General features: G+C 40.7%; 1 protein-coding gene across 1 annotated transcript in view; it reads left to right on the top strand.

Annotated features, from left to right (window-relative positions):
* AK5 (adenylate kinase 5) overlaps window positions 1-17,054 on the top strand; it is a 95,183-nt gene extending 78,129 nt beyond the window's left edge. The window contains exons 10-13 of the mRNA XM_009287269.2: window positions 2,067-2,230; window positions 3,260-3,376; window positions 7,345-7,533; window positions 16,937-17,054. Of these exons, the coding sequence (XP_009285544.1) occupies window positions 2,067-2,230; window positions 3,260-3,376; window positions 7,345-7,533; window positions 16,937-17,047 (581 nt within the window). The 3' untranslated portion in view covers window positions 17,048-17,054. The remainder of the gene's footprint in view (window positions 1-2,066; window positions 2,231-3,259; window positions 3,377-7,344; window positions 7,534-16,936) is intronic.
* The last annotated feature ends 907 nt before the right edge of the window (window positions 17,055-17,961 follow it).

Here is a 17,961-nt window from a genome sequence, read left to right as displayed (position 1 = left end):
TGTGAACATATTATTCCTATATTTGTTCATGGAAATAGAAACAAAAAGGAAAATCATGTATTTTCTAGCATCTTAAATCCACATAATAGAGCTGTGTAGTCATATTTGCAAGTCCCAACAGTTGATAAATATACAAGTCACGTGCTTAAAAAACTATTGAAAAGTTGGGGTTTTTTATTTTGGCCTTGCATCTTCTTTTCGTTTTTGAGCACTGTTTCCCTACAAGGGTATAATTACCTTCTACTGCAGTAGGTCTTCTGAATAGATCCATCAAAGATTGTAAAAATGCTGCTACACACCTTGAAATTTCTCCCCAAATCCCGATATTGTCACAATGGAAATTTGCTTTCCTGGCCTCCCCCACCCCCGGCACCAACATGGCCCCTCAGCCCTCCCCACCAAGTTCAGCCCTCGTGGGGTGCTCACCTCAGCTCCGCCAGCAGCTCTGGAGGTCACCGCCACAGGAGCGGGATCCCCAAGAAGTAGCTTCCAGCAATTTCCATGGACTGCCCATCTCTCTAGCCAGGTTGGGGTGGCTGCTGCCGCTCGGCAAGCAGCTGAAGAAGCATTTGGCATTTCCCAGGGTCAGCCTTCAGGGTGAGGAAGGAAGAGCAGCCACCTCTGTTGAGGAGGTGGGACAGGGCAATGCCAGCACCTGCAGAGCAAGGAGGTGTCCAGAGCCTCTGAGATGGCCCCAGAAAAAGGGCGCTTACCAGAGAGGCAGAGTTTTGGAACTCTTGAGGTGGTGACAGCTCTCATGCCAAAGGAAACAGGGAGGCTTGCAATACCATTTCTGACAGGAGGACACCTACAGCATTCACCTGAGTCTCGTGTGGGACAGGGCAATGCCAGCACCTGCAGAGCAAGGAGGTGTCCAGAGCCTCTGAGATGGCCCCAGAAAAAGGGCGCTTACCAGAGAGGCAGAGTTTTGGAACTCTTGAGGTGGTGACAGCTCTCATGCCAAAGGAAACAGGGAGGCTTGCAATACCATTTCTGACAGGAGGACACCTACAGCATTCACCTGAGTCTCGTCCCTTCCCTTCCCTTCCCTTCCCTTCCCTTCCCTTCCCTTCCCCTCCCCTCCCCTCCCCTCCCCTCCCCCCCCTCCTCGCCCTTCCCACCCTCTCTGTCTCCCCACGGGCCCCCGGGAGATGTGAGCTGGGGGACCGGCCACAGGTGCCTTCCCTTCAGCCCGTGGAAAAATCACTTGAGCAGCTTCACCTGAGTGCCCTGTCAGCTGAGATTGCCCTTCATCCCCCTGGTTGTTTGACTCTGGGACTGGTTCAGATACGGTTTTCTAGCTCGTGACTGAGTACACTTGTGGATGTAGAGGAGCGGGTGGTGGCAAGGTCTCCACGTGCCCTTCATTGCTGAGCACTTTCCTCTTACACTTCCCTGCAGCATGCATGAAGAACAAGCCAGTACCGCAGCTGCAGGGAGTGGCATGACCGAGCCTTCGTCAGCGTTTAGCAGCTTCAGTACCTGGCTCTCAGTTATCGGCGGACATACCAGCACGTGAGAGCTTTCCAGCTCAAAGGGAAAGGGCGCAAGCACAGTGAAATTTTGCTTTTACGTTTACCACAGTGCAAAAGGGTTTAGTTACTGTACATCTGTGTGCATCCCACATAACAGAGGCAGGTTTCACCATCTCTTTGCCTATATGTTTCCATTCCATAAATGGGGGCAAAACGTTTCCCTCGCAAGGAAGCTAGTATTTGTTGCAGCTATCAAGCTGAACATATACTGACTCAAATACCCTTCCCCACTGGCTGTCTGTTTCATGTTTTTCCTTTACATGGTAATGGTGTTTTAGGAACAGGTTCTCTTCCGCAAGAGATTCCACACCGTTGCGACTCCTTCAACTTTGGTACACATTTTTGAGTCAGCAGTGTAGTGTGTCGGAAGGGAAGTATGTAACTTGTTCTACTGTATAGATTGTCTTTGCAAAAAAAAAAATTGCAAAATAGGCAGTCTCATCAATTTCCTCCCATTTTCTTGGCTGCTATAGTTTGAGAAAAGGCAGATCTTTATTCTTTTCTAATTCTAGATATTTTTCCCTCACAAAGGTGGCCCTGGCTCTGGCAAAGGTAGCCAATGTGAACAGTTAGCCAAGAAATATGGATTTACTCACCTGTCCACTGGTGACCTTCTCCAAAATGAGTTATCGTCATTATCAGAGAGAAGTAAATTGATCAAAGACATCATGGAATGTGATGAACCCGTGCCTGGCGTAAGCGACGGTTTTATTTGGGGTCCTAATGGTTAAACAAAGGTAGTGGTAGATTGTCTAAAAGGGTGGAAATAGGAGACTAGAGCTGATGATTCCCATTTAAGTAAAATTCATCCGCAACTTGAGGGAGAAGTTTCCTCATTGCCAGATCTGTGACACTTCTTCCCCCTTTCTATGCCAGTATTTCTTTACATTTCAGACTCACATAGGCAACAAATTAGTCATGAAGTACAGTAAGACAGATGCTGCACTATGCATTGCAAAATGTAAGAACAAGTACGGGAAACAGAAACCTTATGTCCATTTTATAGCTTCACATTTCAGATTCAGAGCTGGTCCTCCTGGCAGCTATTCTATTTTACAATACCTGCGGCAGTTCCCTGCAGAGCTGGCTGACATCCCAGAGTAGCTAGACTGCAGTTTAATGGAGACTATGAGGACAGAATGTGTTGTTCTCAGCTGGACTTGCCTTTTATGTGGCAGGTCTGCAGCCCCAACTCTTGGTGGGTCTTCAGCAAGTGCAGCTAGATCGTAGGTTGCATTTGTTAATGAAAGATACTGGGAAGTGCTGCTCAGGGGAAACTAAAAGCTGTGCTGAGGCTTGATTTTGATTGCTTTGCTCTTCGGTGTGTTTGGTCAGATGGGTCTCTTATCACTTTCCATGTAATATAATTATATCAATGACATAGCAAAATGCAATCAGATTGGAAAATACTGCAGCAGTACTCCAGAGTTTCACAGGTATTAACATTAACTTTGAAACTATGAAATGTTCCCAGCTATCTAGAGGACAGTGGGAACTCGTGGATGGGTTGCAACACTAGATTAGTGTAGCATAGCTGGTCCTGAGAGAAGAAAAAGTAGGGTGCCCTGCTACCTGCAGGACAAGAAAAACACCTGCATTCACAGGACCTGCTTTTAGCAAAACAAGGCAGTTCTCAAGGGCGTAGGACTAAAGTCAGTGTAACAAACAAAGGTATCAGTCTTTCTTATTAATTAACCAAGTAACTCCCTTTCTTTCCAATGCAGGGTATTGTCCTAGAGCTACTGAAGGAAGCCATGGTTTCCAAGTTAGGGGACACAAAAGGATTCCTGATCGATGGGTATCCCCGGGAGCTGAAAGAAGCAGAAGAGTTTGAGAGCAAGGTGACCGTATAATTGTAATGCTGTTATAACTCGTATTAAGATATGACTGTACTTCTGATGCTGCTTGGGTCCCCATCTTTAGCTGATTGCAATAGGGACGTGTAAAGAGCCAATCCAACAGCGTTGTGCTGCTGATCACTGAAACTTTGGCACCCCATCAATATAGCAGCTCCAGCTTCTGCCCTCACCTACACAGACTCTGTAATACCAAATCTAATATAAACCAGGAACAATTCACATTTAGTGGAAAGCACCATTTTTAGAACCCGTTTTCTAATTCTAGTGGATGGCTGCTATACTTCTCATGCAAATCTCGTCAAGCACTATTTAATGTAGGTTCACGAAAGCATGTATCTTCACAGTTAATACCATTGAGCCGGCTCTGCTAAAGCTTGCTGCCACTTTGAAACAGCAAAACACAGATTAAATTTTCATGATGAGTAACAGGTGGCATAGCCATAAAAAGAGCGTTTTGCAAGTGACTGCGTGGCAGTTCAGAGCGTTACCGATTTCCTCAGTATGTGCTAAGACCTACTGAGAAGTCTCAGCTGTACATTTCTCAAGCTGCAAAAAATACTCTATATAAGCCCTATGAATGAATTTGCCAGAGTTTAGAAGAAAAGTGGTGAACTAGGGGAAATAGTTAAGTATATATTTTATCATATTACACTCCACAAATGTCCTATACAAGTTTGAAAGGTAATAGAACTTTAATGAATCATTTGTTTTCTCCCTGCAACTTTAGCTGCTTTATTTAGTTGATTACCACAAAAGCCTACAAGACTTAGGCATCAGAAGCTGGACAAAATAATGGGCCATAGGATTTGCTATAGAAGCCATTCACAGAAATGTTGATCTATTAGTTCCTTTACTAAAATGCCACAGACTATTAAAAAGACACTGGAGATTTCTTTCATTTTTTGCAGAAAGAGGAACTATTTCAGCAGTGCTGCTTTTCTGGCAGGCATATGTGTCACGTCTTGTGAACACTGGTGTATGCTATAAAGTAGGACTTAGAGGTTGGAGTGTCCTGGACTGAGGCATTGCCAGGCAAACAAGTCTTGATGCATCCAGTGCAAAAGCAAAGCCCCTTTCAGTTCCTGTAGACACTGTAGCAGCAAAAGATCCTGTAGTCCTGGGCTGCCTTTGACAGTTGGATTAAAATAGAAGGATCCCGAGTGATAATTTTAAATGTGCTAAGTCATCCCTGTTGTATCCACGTATCCACTTCAGTTTCCACAGGGTGAACTTGGCCGGCTGTAAGCTGCTCAGTAAGTCTGTGAAGTTTTTTTGAATGAGTCATTACTGAGATAATGCTTTGCAGTCCTTTCTAAAGGGCGATGAGGTTCTTCCTACATTATAATTGAATGAAAAGAGGTGGACATCAGGCGTTATTAATTAATGGCGGCAAAGTGCAAATGAATAATGCTACATATCTACATGATGTGTAAAAAGCATTGTAACTGTTAACAAAGAGCTGTTCTATTTGGAAGACATCGGGAATAGTGCTTATACTTAAAAGCTTGACAGCCCTAAATAGAATTAGCTACGTAGAAACGGCTTATTCTCCAGCCAGTTTTGCCCAATTCCTTGCTATGATATAATTGTACTTTTCCCTAGCCATAATTCTAGAGAAGCACATGCCTCTGTTCCCTCCTCGGTCTTTCTGCTAGGTGAGAAGTAGAAAACAATATTAAATTATAAGTAAGTTAAGTTCCACATCACCAGGTGGAAGATACCCAATAAGACAGAGAAAAGACCCAATACATTAGACGTGTTTGGCTTCCTGCAGATGTCCCTACAGCATGCATAATTTAAGCTAAATTGTGTCAGGAAAACAGTAATTTAAAAAGAAACAGTAGTAAAAATTGCTGTAATATCTGATAGGGGCATTACTTTTACTTTTTGCAATTTTTAACTCAAAAGAATGACATTTCTGTAACATTTTGAATTCCAGAGAATAGCAACATTGAAACTTTTAAGAGAACCACATAGATTTTACAAAAGCAAGTCAGACCCGGTCTGTCAAACACGGTACTGTTACCTGACCCTACCAGTCAGTAGACTCCTTCATATCCTCATTGTAAGGTGATGATAGGACTATAACTGACTAAAGGAATCATTCCTCATTTATTGTATCATAATTTAGAACAGACCATGGAATTTCTCATGTGGAGCTGGGAGGAAATAACTTCTCACTAACCTAGTCCAATTATACAAAAAGGACGTTTGTTTTAATCATTGATTAAGCCCGCATCTTTTTTAACTTCTCGATCTAAGTCTCTTGCACTGCTAAAACTGCCTTGTTGGCTTTTTTAATCCCCAAACTCAATACTGCTGCTGCTAATAGCATTAATGTTTTCTGAGCTGTGTGGAAAAAATGCATAGATAAAAGCCTGTCATTGAACTGTCCGACATAATCCCTTGGCTTCAGCTGTCTCTTAGAAAGTCATTAAGGCAGTAGAAAGGTCAACATAATCCAGACATCCTCAGTCAAATGCAGAGGGCCTAGCATGAAGTCTTTAACTTTAGAATATTTCTTCCTTTAAGGGCTGTCGACAAAGGTAGCAATGGCAATTTCCATGTATCAGTCATTTAGATTTTCTTTGCTGTAGCCATGGTAAAAGCATGGATTTATCATGGTCACTAGTGTGAAGAACAGTCGTCTTTTCTCGAGAATTCTCACTCTTTCCTAAAAGGTGTTCTCCAATTCCCTGCTAGAAAGGGAAGGAATGAGAAAAAGCCTGAGAGCATCACTGAAGGATTTAATACCTAACTGCATGGAAAAATTATCACATTGCTTTTCTCTGATCCTGTAACACTTTTATTTTACGTGGCTGAGTGGAGTTTATCCCTTTAGACTCAGCCCAACAGTTGTTGCTCAGACAAAACCTTGTGTCAGAGAGCGCTGTGCTGGAGCAGGGTGCATGACAGAGCATATTGCAAGGTTTATGCTAAATGTCACACATATTTTTCAGCATCTCGGGGAAAGAACGATGGGGATTTGTGTTTAGAACTTTTGGCTCTCCCCTAAAATATTATAAGGAACATTTTGCTCTATCTTGCCAGTTCTTTTTCACCCATAAAGTACTGCAATATCTACTACCAAATGTAGATAGAGACAATTATTTACTATCTTTGCCAAGGCCTGGGAATAAAAATAAATAAATCCATATTTATTTTGTTTATAGAAAAGGGCAGACTCTCCCTTATGACTAGTTTGGCACTAGCCAAAAAGCACTAAGTGGTGGGCTTCTCATAGAATTCGGAAATTACTCACCAATTTGAAAATGCAGAGAAATATATCACATCCTTCCTTTATGCCGTGGGTACTAGTGATGTAGAGTTACGCTGCAAATATTGACCTAAAATAGTGTGTGACATAAAGTAATTCACAGGGTGTATTCCTGTGAACACGTCCAATAACAAGCCTTCGATGGTGTCGCTGAGCCTGTCTGTTGCTACTCATTCCATTTCAAGTGGGCACACTTTAATTTGGACGTTTCCTTCTATTGCCTCTTGAAATTCTAAGCTACAGTTTACCACTCCCTGAATGAAAATATACTCTTCACAGATTGAACAAAGAAAAGGCTAAAACAATAACTGTCAAGCATTCCCTGAGTCCAGTGCTGTTTGCATCAAGCTTTTATCAAACAATTGCAAATAATGAACAAACTGACGATCTTCAGTCCAAGTAGCCAGAATTTTTCAGATCATGTCTCTTTTTCTCTGTATGTGTAGAGCCCATTCAAGCACAGCCTTGATCCTAAATACTGGGATCTCTAAGTGATGCTAGGATAAGAGGTGTTTGTTAATAAGCATAATTTCTGCATAGGCAAATAGGAAAGTAACTTGCTAATAAATTCCTTGATGACTCTTTCAGTAGCATTTCTTTTTAAAGTTACCCAAACAAAATCAGTTTTAGCAGGCCATTGGTTTGAATACTTAGTGGTTTTCTTTGTCTCTAGATTGGGGAACCAAAACTTGTGTTCTGCCTGGACTGCTCTGCAGAAACCATGAGCAGTCGCCTTCTGATGAGAAATCAGAGCAGTCAGCACTCTGGTAACGCCGGAACCATCAAGGAAGGAATCGAAAGCTATTACCAAGCATCAAAACCTGTGATCGCATACTATGAAAGGAAGACACAGTTATGCAAGGTAAATTGCTTGACCTTTTGAATTAAATTATTGCTTTTTACTTCCATTATATGAGCAATATTTGGAAAATACTGACACGACATGATTTATGAACTGTATTAGTTTCTGCGCTTTCCAGTTTGTTCTCATCTTACGCTTCCCTGGTTTGTTTGCAACTTCTACAAACTTCTGAGTTCCACAGTACAATTTGAAGGAATAAAAAAGATTTGAAAGATTAAAAATTTATCCTGAGTCTGAGAACTTATCCTGAATCACTACCTCATCTGTATAGAATCTCTTATTAAACATGAATGCTGGAACGCTTTTCTTTAAGTATTAGGATTTATTTCTCTGTAAGGGCTTTCAGAGTTAGGGTGAAAGATTATGTTAATCCAAAGCCCTTTAGTTAAATTTACAAAACTGACAGTGTATATCCTGAAATAAGAGAGACCTGCACACAAGAAAGATCTTTCTGCTGGAACAAATGACATAGTTGTATTAATTTCAATTAATTACCTCAGTTGACACCTGCTGAGGATGTGATATTTAAAGCATTCTTTTTATTTGCTAATCGATACTTTACAGAGAATCAAGAAAAATTCCATCAGTGCAATTAACTTTGCTGGCACATCTGTAAACTCATTCATATGGGATGTTTATATTTCTTTTTATATATTTCTCTGCTCCATTGTGGCAAACTATCTCTTATGTTCAGCTACTGAAAGATCTAGTCCTACTGATCCTTCTTGTCCTAAAAGAGAAAGAATCCAGTAACAGTTTCTGGAAATATTATGGGAGCTTTTTTCTAGAGGCTGTAGCAAACATGCAATTCACATGTCCCAAACCTTTCTCCTCTGCAAAGTTCCCAAAGGAGAAACATGCAGCTAATTTATGCACCCATATCCTGACCTGAGAACAGAGTAAATGACGTAGTCCTGAGGAAAATGATACTCAAAGGGAGAGTCCTGATTTACGTCCTTTGCCAACCCCACACTAAGTGCACAGAAGGCAAACTGTAGAGTGGCACACACAAAAAAATCCCCAATCACTTTTCTTTTTTAAGCTTAAGAATGATTATCTAGTTTTCTTTGTATTGTCTTTGACGAGCTACCTTGCCAACATTGCAAGGATGTGTCTAATGAAGAATTCGGTACAATACACCAACACAGTGAGATGATGCAAAGGAAAACAGAGCTCTGTATCTCTGAGATCTTATTCCAGTGAACTGTGCCTACCGCAGTGTTTCCCTTTTTGAAACATCAGGGAAGTGACAGCCCCAAAGAGAATGAAACTACACTAAATACTTTCACACAGATTTTGCATTCATGGTCTGCCTTATTTCACTTGATATGGGCTCTCCTTGCCCTTCCTTAATACTTCTGCTGCAAGTTTCTGCTCCATCTCCTGTGCAACCTATGCAGTGGCAAAACATGCAGTCTTTTCTTGAAAGCTTATAGCTCATTAGCTCCTTAAGGGACTTGCCTAGTCTATGGGTCAGAACTGGGTATGTGCTTTGCACTCTTTTATCATTAGTTTCTGGGGGAACTGACATTGTGTGTTTGCAAGTTAGAAAATACTCGTGCATTGCTTGAACAGCGTTTACACTGTTTTTCCTACAATGTCTGTACAGTGTCTGTACTTGCTTCTGATGAATGTAGGTGTTCAACGTACTTCCATCTTCTGGATGGAACTATTGGGTATGAAAGCTCTGTAAAATCAGCTTTATAAACATTATCATGTAAAATGTCCTTTTAAGGTTGAAAAACGTGTTCTGTTTTTCTTGAACACAGGTACTGTGTATTGAAATGTCTACCTCATCCGCTTTTTACTAAACTGATAAAATACACATCGGCTATTAAAGATGTGATTCCATTATGGATTTAAGTAAAGTAGGGAGATGCCCCCTCCCCAACCCTTATGATGTAGATAATTACATGTTCAGTTCTTTATCAGCATTTAGAGAACACTGTCAAAATACTCAGCAGAGGTAGGCTTTTAAAATTAATCCTCCCAGGCTATCCTTGTCACCTTCAGCCAGCCTCGGGTACAAGCCTGCAGCCCTGGTGCCTGTACAGCAAGGAGCAGAAGCAAATGTAGTTTTCATACAAGCAGCATGTTAACGTTTCATTGTTCAGGGGTGAGAGAAGTGATTTTTTTAACCAAGTGCTGTTGAACAGTTGTGGGAATCTATTTTAAAGTTTACTTTGGACCTAAAGTGGAAAAGTAGGTCTGAGCACTTTTTTGCGCAGGGCAATTGACTTCAATAGCTATTCTGATCCAAATATTCCCTATCAGTTCTGCAGTGGACAGTGCTGGAATAAAAAAAAGAACGTTCAGTTTTGGAAATACACTTAATACTGTGAAACAAAGTAATATCTTTTCTGGAAGGAATGCTTGTTTAGGAAATTTTTCTAGGCAATTTTCCTGGATAAGTGAACTCAAAGAGTTCAATCACACAGTCTGACTTGGTCAACGACGCAACTTGAGCGTAGTGCCTGGCGTAGTGGCATCCTTCCAGTGCCCAGTCCTGCTTTGAGCAGGAAGCTGGACTAGATGACCCACTGAGGTTCTTTCCAAGCTGTATTATTAACCTGTAAATGCACATCTTGCAAACCTATACATTATTTGGCTCAACAATCTGAAGAATAAAGACAAAGAAAAAACAGTTAAGACTTGGTCAACAGCTGTTTTGAAACAAAGAGAATTAGATAACGCAAAATGTGTAACTGTTAGCTATGTGGGAAATTAAGAGAAAATAGACATTTAGGTTTACAGTTTTAAAACTATTTTAGTGGTGAATATGTTTAGGCTGCATGTGTTGAAGAAAGCAGAGAGTAAAGGGGAAGTTTGCAATTCCCAGGACACGGGGTTAGGTTCTTATTTATAGCAACGTATTTTACAGACTGCTGAGCATTGACATTAGCAGCCACTCTGATGTTCTCTGAATGAAGAAAGGAAATTCAGGTGGAAAGCAGAAAAAATATCAGTAACACTTCTGACTGCAATTTTTTTTTTGTGGGCAAGGCTAAAATAGTTCTTTTTTTTTGATATTTTGTTATTTGTAATATCATACACATACATGGAAGACTTAGACTTTACCTAGATGCAGTCTAACATGTTTAATATTTTTAATATTTTAATATTTTTAAAATATTTTTAATGATTTTAATTATAACACCACACGTTTCCAGCTTTGGGAATCTGTTCATTCCTAAGTGGGCTTTATTACTCTCCAGCATTGACCAGAGCTGGCTGAAGATGTTAATGTTCCAATTAAGATGCTGCTGCCTCTATAATTCTGCTCGCTGAAAGAACTGTGTATATGTTTCCTAATCCATTTCAGGCAAAGCCACCAAAGTTAATTTACAAGTGTTGATTTGAAGACCCCTTAAAATAAATGATCTCATCTACATTCATGGATTTTTTTATAAATAATCCATGGTCCTTCATGTAAATACAGGCCAGAGGCTTGTGCACTCTTTTTCTCAGGCAAAGCTGGTTGGATCCAATAGCTTCAGGGAAGTGATGTCTTACCTGAAGGTGCTGTTTGCAGATCCAGGTCAGTCTGTGATCCCAGGATAAGTGATGGTCAAAGCGTCTGAAGAGAAGCTATTTAAGAGAGAAAGAGAAGAAGGGTCTAAAAGAATCTTTAGTTGCTGCCTTCTGGAAAGTTATTCCTGCCCGGGCTTGTTTTTTCAACAGAAGCAGTTCTTCAGTGGAAGGCCCATGTGAGCTTTATGTCCCTTGAGATGCCAGCCGTGCACTTTCTTAATAATTCAGAGGAGTGGATGCTGAGATTTTAAGAGGAATGTTAGAGTCTAAATCCCACCTAACTGCCATGAAAATTCAGCATTAACCTTTTCTAGCCAGCTTACTGCAATGTGTGACTAAGCACCACTAATAATTGTAGGTGAAATAGTGTTTAATTGTATAAGTGATCATGTCTTGTAGGGCTGAACTATAGCACCCAGTCCCTGCTTTGCCACAGAAAAGAAAATCAGAATTGTGAAATAGACTTGTTTAACAAGAAAATAGGGTTGGCATATTGGTATTATCGGATTTCTCCATTTTAAGTGTATTTAGGGCTGGGCAAAGTTTTCCACAGATTGGGAACAGCACATGGCAACGGTGCTATGTGTTTTAACTTGTCCTATCCAGCCTAAAAGTTTTCAGTGCTGAAACAGGCACATTAAATATGCAAATGTAAAATTCATTCCTGGGCATAGGACCAGCAGAAGGTCTGGTGTGGGAATTAGATGTTGGATGAGTACTCAGTGGAGGAGGAACTGATCTGTCGTGCCATATCAAGGTGTGCTTGAGACTACATTGTCAAATGAGCTTTCTCATTCTCTGCATTGGAACGGGTGTTACAGCATGGATGGAAGGAGCCTAATGAACACAGTAGAGACAGAAAAACTCAAGTCTGACCTAGCTTCCTCTGCAGTCATTAGGAATTCTCTCTTTGCTTTGCTTGCACAGAAGAGACAAAGTTACATGGTTGTTACAGCATTCCCATTTTAATCAATGAGAATTTTATGACCTTCTCTAAACCTAGAATTATTGTGCATAGATGCATTCATAAATAACTAATATGATATTTGGAAATTGAACATTTTTCCATTCCACTGACTTCTGAACAAGAACAGTGACCTGATGAAGCTGCCAAAAGATCAGGACTCTGTTTGAAATTTCCCTTTGACCACGATTACCTGTCAGTGTTTCTGCTCAGCAGTGGAAGCATGAGGTGTGCACAAAGGGTGGAGAATTTGGGTGCAGATGGAACATCTGTGAACCTGACAGGAATAAATAATGGTGATCTTTCCAGCCACCCAGCTGAGATGAACTGTGATGTAACTCACGGTGATATATTTACAAGGGAAGATAAACTGACTGAAGAATGAAGGGCAAAGAATGACAGTGTCCTCTGCTCACTTTTCTGCTAAGGCATTAATTTTCTAAATTGTGTTCTGGAAGGTAAAGTAGTTGTAACAATAAGTTAGAAATTTTCCAATTATTTTTTAAAAGATCATGTTTTGGGCATATAGTTCAATATTCCATAATTTCTATTATAGTCAGTTACAGAACACCCACCTGCCGCTAAGGACAGCAAGCTGGTGCTTTTTAACAAAGACCTCCTACTGGAAGTGCAAGGACTGAAAGCACTACTCACAAAACAGTTGCAAGCTGCCTGATTCTGTGGGAATCAGATGTTTCAGATGAATGAAATGAAATGAAATGCACTATGGTAGCTGTAGTAAGCAGGTAGATACTGTTGTTTTTAAATTTATTTCTCAGTGATTTCCAAGGCAGCTGGACAGAAAAGGGCGTCTGAAAATTTAGTAGGCACCTACTTGTGTTTTAATGTGGCTAAATGTAAATACCTTTGAATATATGGCCCTCTGTCAGTTGAGAAGAAAGGGAGAAAAAAACCTGATTGTTTTTAATATCTGACTCATCCTTTAAAGCTTTTTTCAAGTGACAGTATGTAGGAGGGTAATAAGTAATGGAGAAGAGCAATGCATTGGTAGTCAAGCAAGGCAAAACTGATCCTACCTAGCTAACGCAAGACACCTAGTAGGTGTCTTAAATACAAGTTCCCTACTCAAAGTCATCTGAGGAAAAGGGTCATGAGTAAACAAATAAGGTAGGCAGTCCAGAGCAGAGGATTTTCAAGGATGTCCAAAAACCTTCACTGTTGCAGACCACGTGCTATGGAAGGTTAGCCTACAAAGTTCAACCAAAATGCTTTTTCTTTTTCTTTTTCTTTTTTTTTCTTTTTCTTTTTCTTTCTTCTTTTTTCACCATGTTGTTCTACTGTTTCTTTCTATAATCAGTTGAAGTCACATGCTGGGTAAGCAGTAGTTACTAGATTCTTATTACAAACATTTTCCGTAGCCATTATGAAAGAGCGAGTGACCATCCACCCTCTCATGATCTTCCACTTCTGAGCCTTCTCATGCTGATCCCCTGTTAGAAGTTTCTCTGGGGAGGGGCAAATGTGTACTTTTCCCTTTAGAGAAGGGATAATCAGTGGTAATAGTGATAGCAGGCATGTATTTATTTCCATCTTTTGAAAGGTTGTCAGAGAATCATTAACCCTGGTAGGTAAGTAGGTGGGGAACAAAGGAACGAGTGTTTCTATGTCACCCCCCTTGCTGGCTTGTGACCCATTAGATGAGACACCGGTCTAGAAAGGTACATCAGAAACATTAGCAGGGGATTGTAGGTAAAACACAATGGTAAATTCATGCCAAATGTGAATAGGTATTGGGGCAGGGTGTTTCCACTGGATTTCCAGACAGCTTGATCCATTGCTCTGAGAACCAGGTACTGCACTGTCTCAGAGAGGTTTTTAACACTCTTTTTAATGACAAAGATATAAATCTTAGTGACATACAGCTGAACTTGACTGACCTTCAATAAGAAGCTTCTAACTAGTGAGTTTATTCCAGAGTCTCAGTCTGTCTTTCTGAAAACGGTGGTCCTCAGTCATCCTCTCTACAGACAATTGGGCTTTTCTTAGTGGCAGTATACATCTAGGGTTCTAAATCCCAAAAACTATGACAAATGGAGATTTTATGACAGAAAATTTAATTGGCTAATTTTAATGTCAAAAGGAGCAACATTGTACTATGAAGATGATTACTCCTGTCAGTTTTCATATGAGCTCATTAAATTTCTCTGTATTTGAAGTTACCTAAAGCCATAGTGGCATTTCAAAACTGGAAACACTATGGAAAACTGTATCTGGATCTTGCTTTTATGGGAAGATGGTAGCCTTGAATAACCTTGAAAACAGTCCTAATTTATGAGGTTTGTTATAATCTGAGAAAGAGATATACACAGTTTTCTCTCCTGGAGCTGCAGAGAGTGTCATTGAATTACTGTGGTACTAGCTGTGAATTATTGTTACAGTAAGTTAGTTTTGTGCCACGACTTTAAGTTAGTTTTAGGAACTGGACCTTTGTTATTTAGGGGGCCAGCACGGGAAGCACTGGGGCTGTCATTAGTCACACTCTTCCATATTTTGCTGTGACTGTTAGGAAGGCAGCATTCCAGCCAGTCATAAAGGGTGGCAATTTCCATGCTCACAAACCTAATTCTTTATCGCAACTGCCTAGATCTAGACCTGAGTATCAGTCCCAGTTCTAGAAGAGGTCGCCGAAAAGCCAATGGCAATATCAGCTGTGCTGATTAGGTTAGATCGGTTATCCAGTGCAGATGTATTTATGGAATAAAGAGATAATAAAAATACATATTAAGACAAGAGAGCTTTGAAACGGCTGTGGCCTTCACCCTGTGTGAAGTATATTTCCCGTGGGATAGCCATATGAAAATAGGTGTCTTGGCAGTTGAGACAGACAAAACAAGCTGCTTTATAGCAGCTGAGATGGGAGTTGCTAGTTTTATTAGTAAGTGGAGAAGGTAGGCATTTGGTCCAGAATTGTTCACCATTCCCCTTTTCTCTTTGCTACTAGTAAGTAACCCCCTCCTAAACCCTTTGTTTCTGTGGCATAGAAAGCTTCTGAAAGACATGCAGCCCTTGTTTGAGAACTGACCTTTCTAAGGCACCACCTGCTGCTTCGCAAACTATTCCAGCATGTGCGTACTTCAGCATTACATCAAGCAGCAATGTCAGCAAACGCCAGCGTGACAGAGAGCAAGGGAAGCAAGAGAACCGTGCTGCTGAAAGCCTGCCAGGAGGGGAGAGGGTAGTTCAGCTCAGACTGGAAGATACCCTTGCGGTGCGTCCAAGGGGACTGAACCCAGTCAGGCATGGCTCCTTAAAGGTTGGCCAGGCTGGTCCTTTCCAGTGCTGGAACTGCTGTGTGTGGAGGTAGACTGGCTGGGAGTGCCAGCACTTCCGACAGGATGCAACAAGGGACCAAACTTCGCAGCATCTGTGGATGCCACCAAGAGCGAAACCAAGCTACGGAGCGTGAATGCAATCCCTTGCTGGATCTCTGCAAGGAGCAGCTGCTGACTCCCACACAAGATTTAGCACCGAGGGACTTAAATGTACATTGAGTGCAGTCAGACTGTACAGGAGCTGGCTGCAAGCCAACACCGTATCTGAGAAGAATTTCATGGCCTATTTCAAAAATACATTTTTTGGAGTTTGAAATTCCTTTTATTCTCCTGCAGAACAAAGAGGTGGCAGAAAGTAGGATGGTCAGGAATGTCCCCTTCAAACGTTACAATTGTCTGGCATCCTAGTCAGCAACTTGGAGGTGAAAACGTAGCACGTAGTTCAGAAGAACAGGCTTTAGCAAAGTTGTCATGGGTCCAGTTAAATGTGCGCAAACTCCATGGCATGCGTGCATGAAAGGCTTAAGCATGGAGAAGCAGAGAGGAAGCTTGCGTTTGAGGAGAGAATCGAGGCTCTCACCAGGCATTTGAGAGGAACTGAATAATCATCAGATGCAATCTGCATGGTGCACACAGCCAGCATGAAAGCTTCTTTGTCACTACTGTTAAGGCAAAAGACAGCTCTCCTTCCTCAAGTGATGACCTGCATGACACTCACTGCATGGGATGGACATGAAACTCATCGCTCAGAAAAGTTCGGTGCTACGTTACGTTTTCTAGGGAACACACAGAAGTATTACTGGCTACAAACATCATTCCTCTTTGCTAAAATGCAGCGCTCTCTTCCTCAGCATAGGAGAATAAAGTGGTCTTGTTTTTGTTGAAGTCCAGTCACGAAAAAAAACCTGAACAGCCTGGACAACCTCTGGCCAAAACAGAATCTTCAGGGTGTTAAAGAAAAAAATTTCTTCAATGAAAGTGAGTTCTCGTACAACAAAACCAGTGCCACTGTAAAACATGCGTTGCCCAAAGGTTGTCGTAAAACCAGAGGCAATTCACGAAGCTGGCAAATACAAATGCGCAGAAACACAACCTCGCTAAGTTACTGCCGTTTGAAAGCTTTTAGGTCAGTCACAGCATTACGTACTCTGACACTTTAGATGACAAGAAACAAATTAACAAGTCGCATTAATAGGATGATATCAAAGTTATTCTATTAGGTTTACTTTGGAGGGTATTAAATATTAAAATAGTTTCTAAAAATCTTTGGAAACTGTTCTGTATATCAAAACTGTAATTTTACTTTAAAACATGAGTACTTTGGAGAAAGAGCTTAAGCTCCCATTTCATTTTGTACATTTTTGATACATCCCAGGACATTTGATTAATGTACTTTGCTCCAGACGATGGAGCCTACAGAATCTTCTCACATAAATCTGTGGAAACACAGTGAATAATTTGGTTTATGGAAGCTGTTCCTCTACGTTAGTATGCTTATAACATGAAACAGAACAACTTTTATTTTATATTGGACCAGTTTTTTGTGCCAGTGTTTAGATTCTGAGATAATTCTTTGTAATTTAATCAAAACTGATGTTTTTTGCCTGCTTCACAGGTTGATGCAGAAGGAACACAGGAGGATGTTTTTCTGGAAGTCTGCAAGACAATTGACTCTTTTCTGAAAAAGGAAGAGGAAGCATTTTCTTCTTCAACAGAAGCGCAGTAATGGCGTGTACACGGCCTCACCTCACGTGCACTAGACAGTCATGGTTAAAATGCTGCTCAAAGCAATACTGCTTTCTTGAGAGGTATCTGGAATTTGTGCATGTGGTATGTTATTTTAGGTGAAATCTTTTTTCTCTGTTCTGACAATACACTCAGTAGAAAGTGGTCTGTATGCTAACTCTACACTAAGAACTATATATTGTTTTATTGGTTGTTTGCTCTTCCCGGGTTAAAAGCAGCATGGTGAACAGCAGCTCTGGTTTGTATTTCATGATCGCACACATTTGATTGGAAGTCAAACAGCGCCTGGCCAGCAGTGAGCTCTTCAACCACATCAGTCACCATTTAGCATATTAACTTTAAGATTACTGCATACAAGTTTCCCATTGGTTATTATTTTCTTTTAATTAACAGTATTAATTCTTGTAGTATCACTTAGCTAGTTCTTGGGTTTTAGTGACTAAAATCTGTTCTCTGTTACGTGCAGCTGTAAGACAGCTGGAATTAGTCAAGCTAGAAGCTAAAATAAAATTTTCACACGTCCCCAGAACACTATTACAAGAAGAAGCAGAAGAATTAATTGAAGATACAGTTGAATATTGTGGAAGTCTGTCAATCCATTATCGTGGAGCAGACACCATTTTTGAGACAGCCTTGTCTTCTGCTGCAAATCGTAGGATATTGTAAATGACAACTTCCCAGTTTTGCCAGCCGAGGTGAATATTGATTGTATAAGTAAATGTGCAATCCAGTAATTATCCATATTAACAGCAGGTTTACTATATTAATTAAAGTCTACATATAAAGTTGACTATGAGCCAGAATGTATGAAGATGTCTTTAAATCATACTTTGGCAGCATTTCAAATACAAAATTCAGATCATCCTCTGTTGTCTTACACCGGCATTGCCAAAA

This window comes from Aptenodytes forsteri, unplaced genomic scaffold, assembly GCF_000699145.1.
Source record: "Aptenodytes forsteri isolate BGI_AS27 unplaced genomic scaffold, ASM69914v1 Scaffold119, whole genome shotgun sequence".
NCBI classification, from domain to species: Eukaryota; Metazoa; Chordata; class Aves; order Sphenisciformes; family Spheniscidae; genus Aptenodytes; species Aptenodytes forsteri.
Note: the sequence above shows the minus strand (reverse complement) of the source record. Positions and strands in the feature narration are given on the sequence as shown.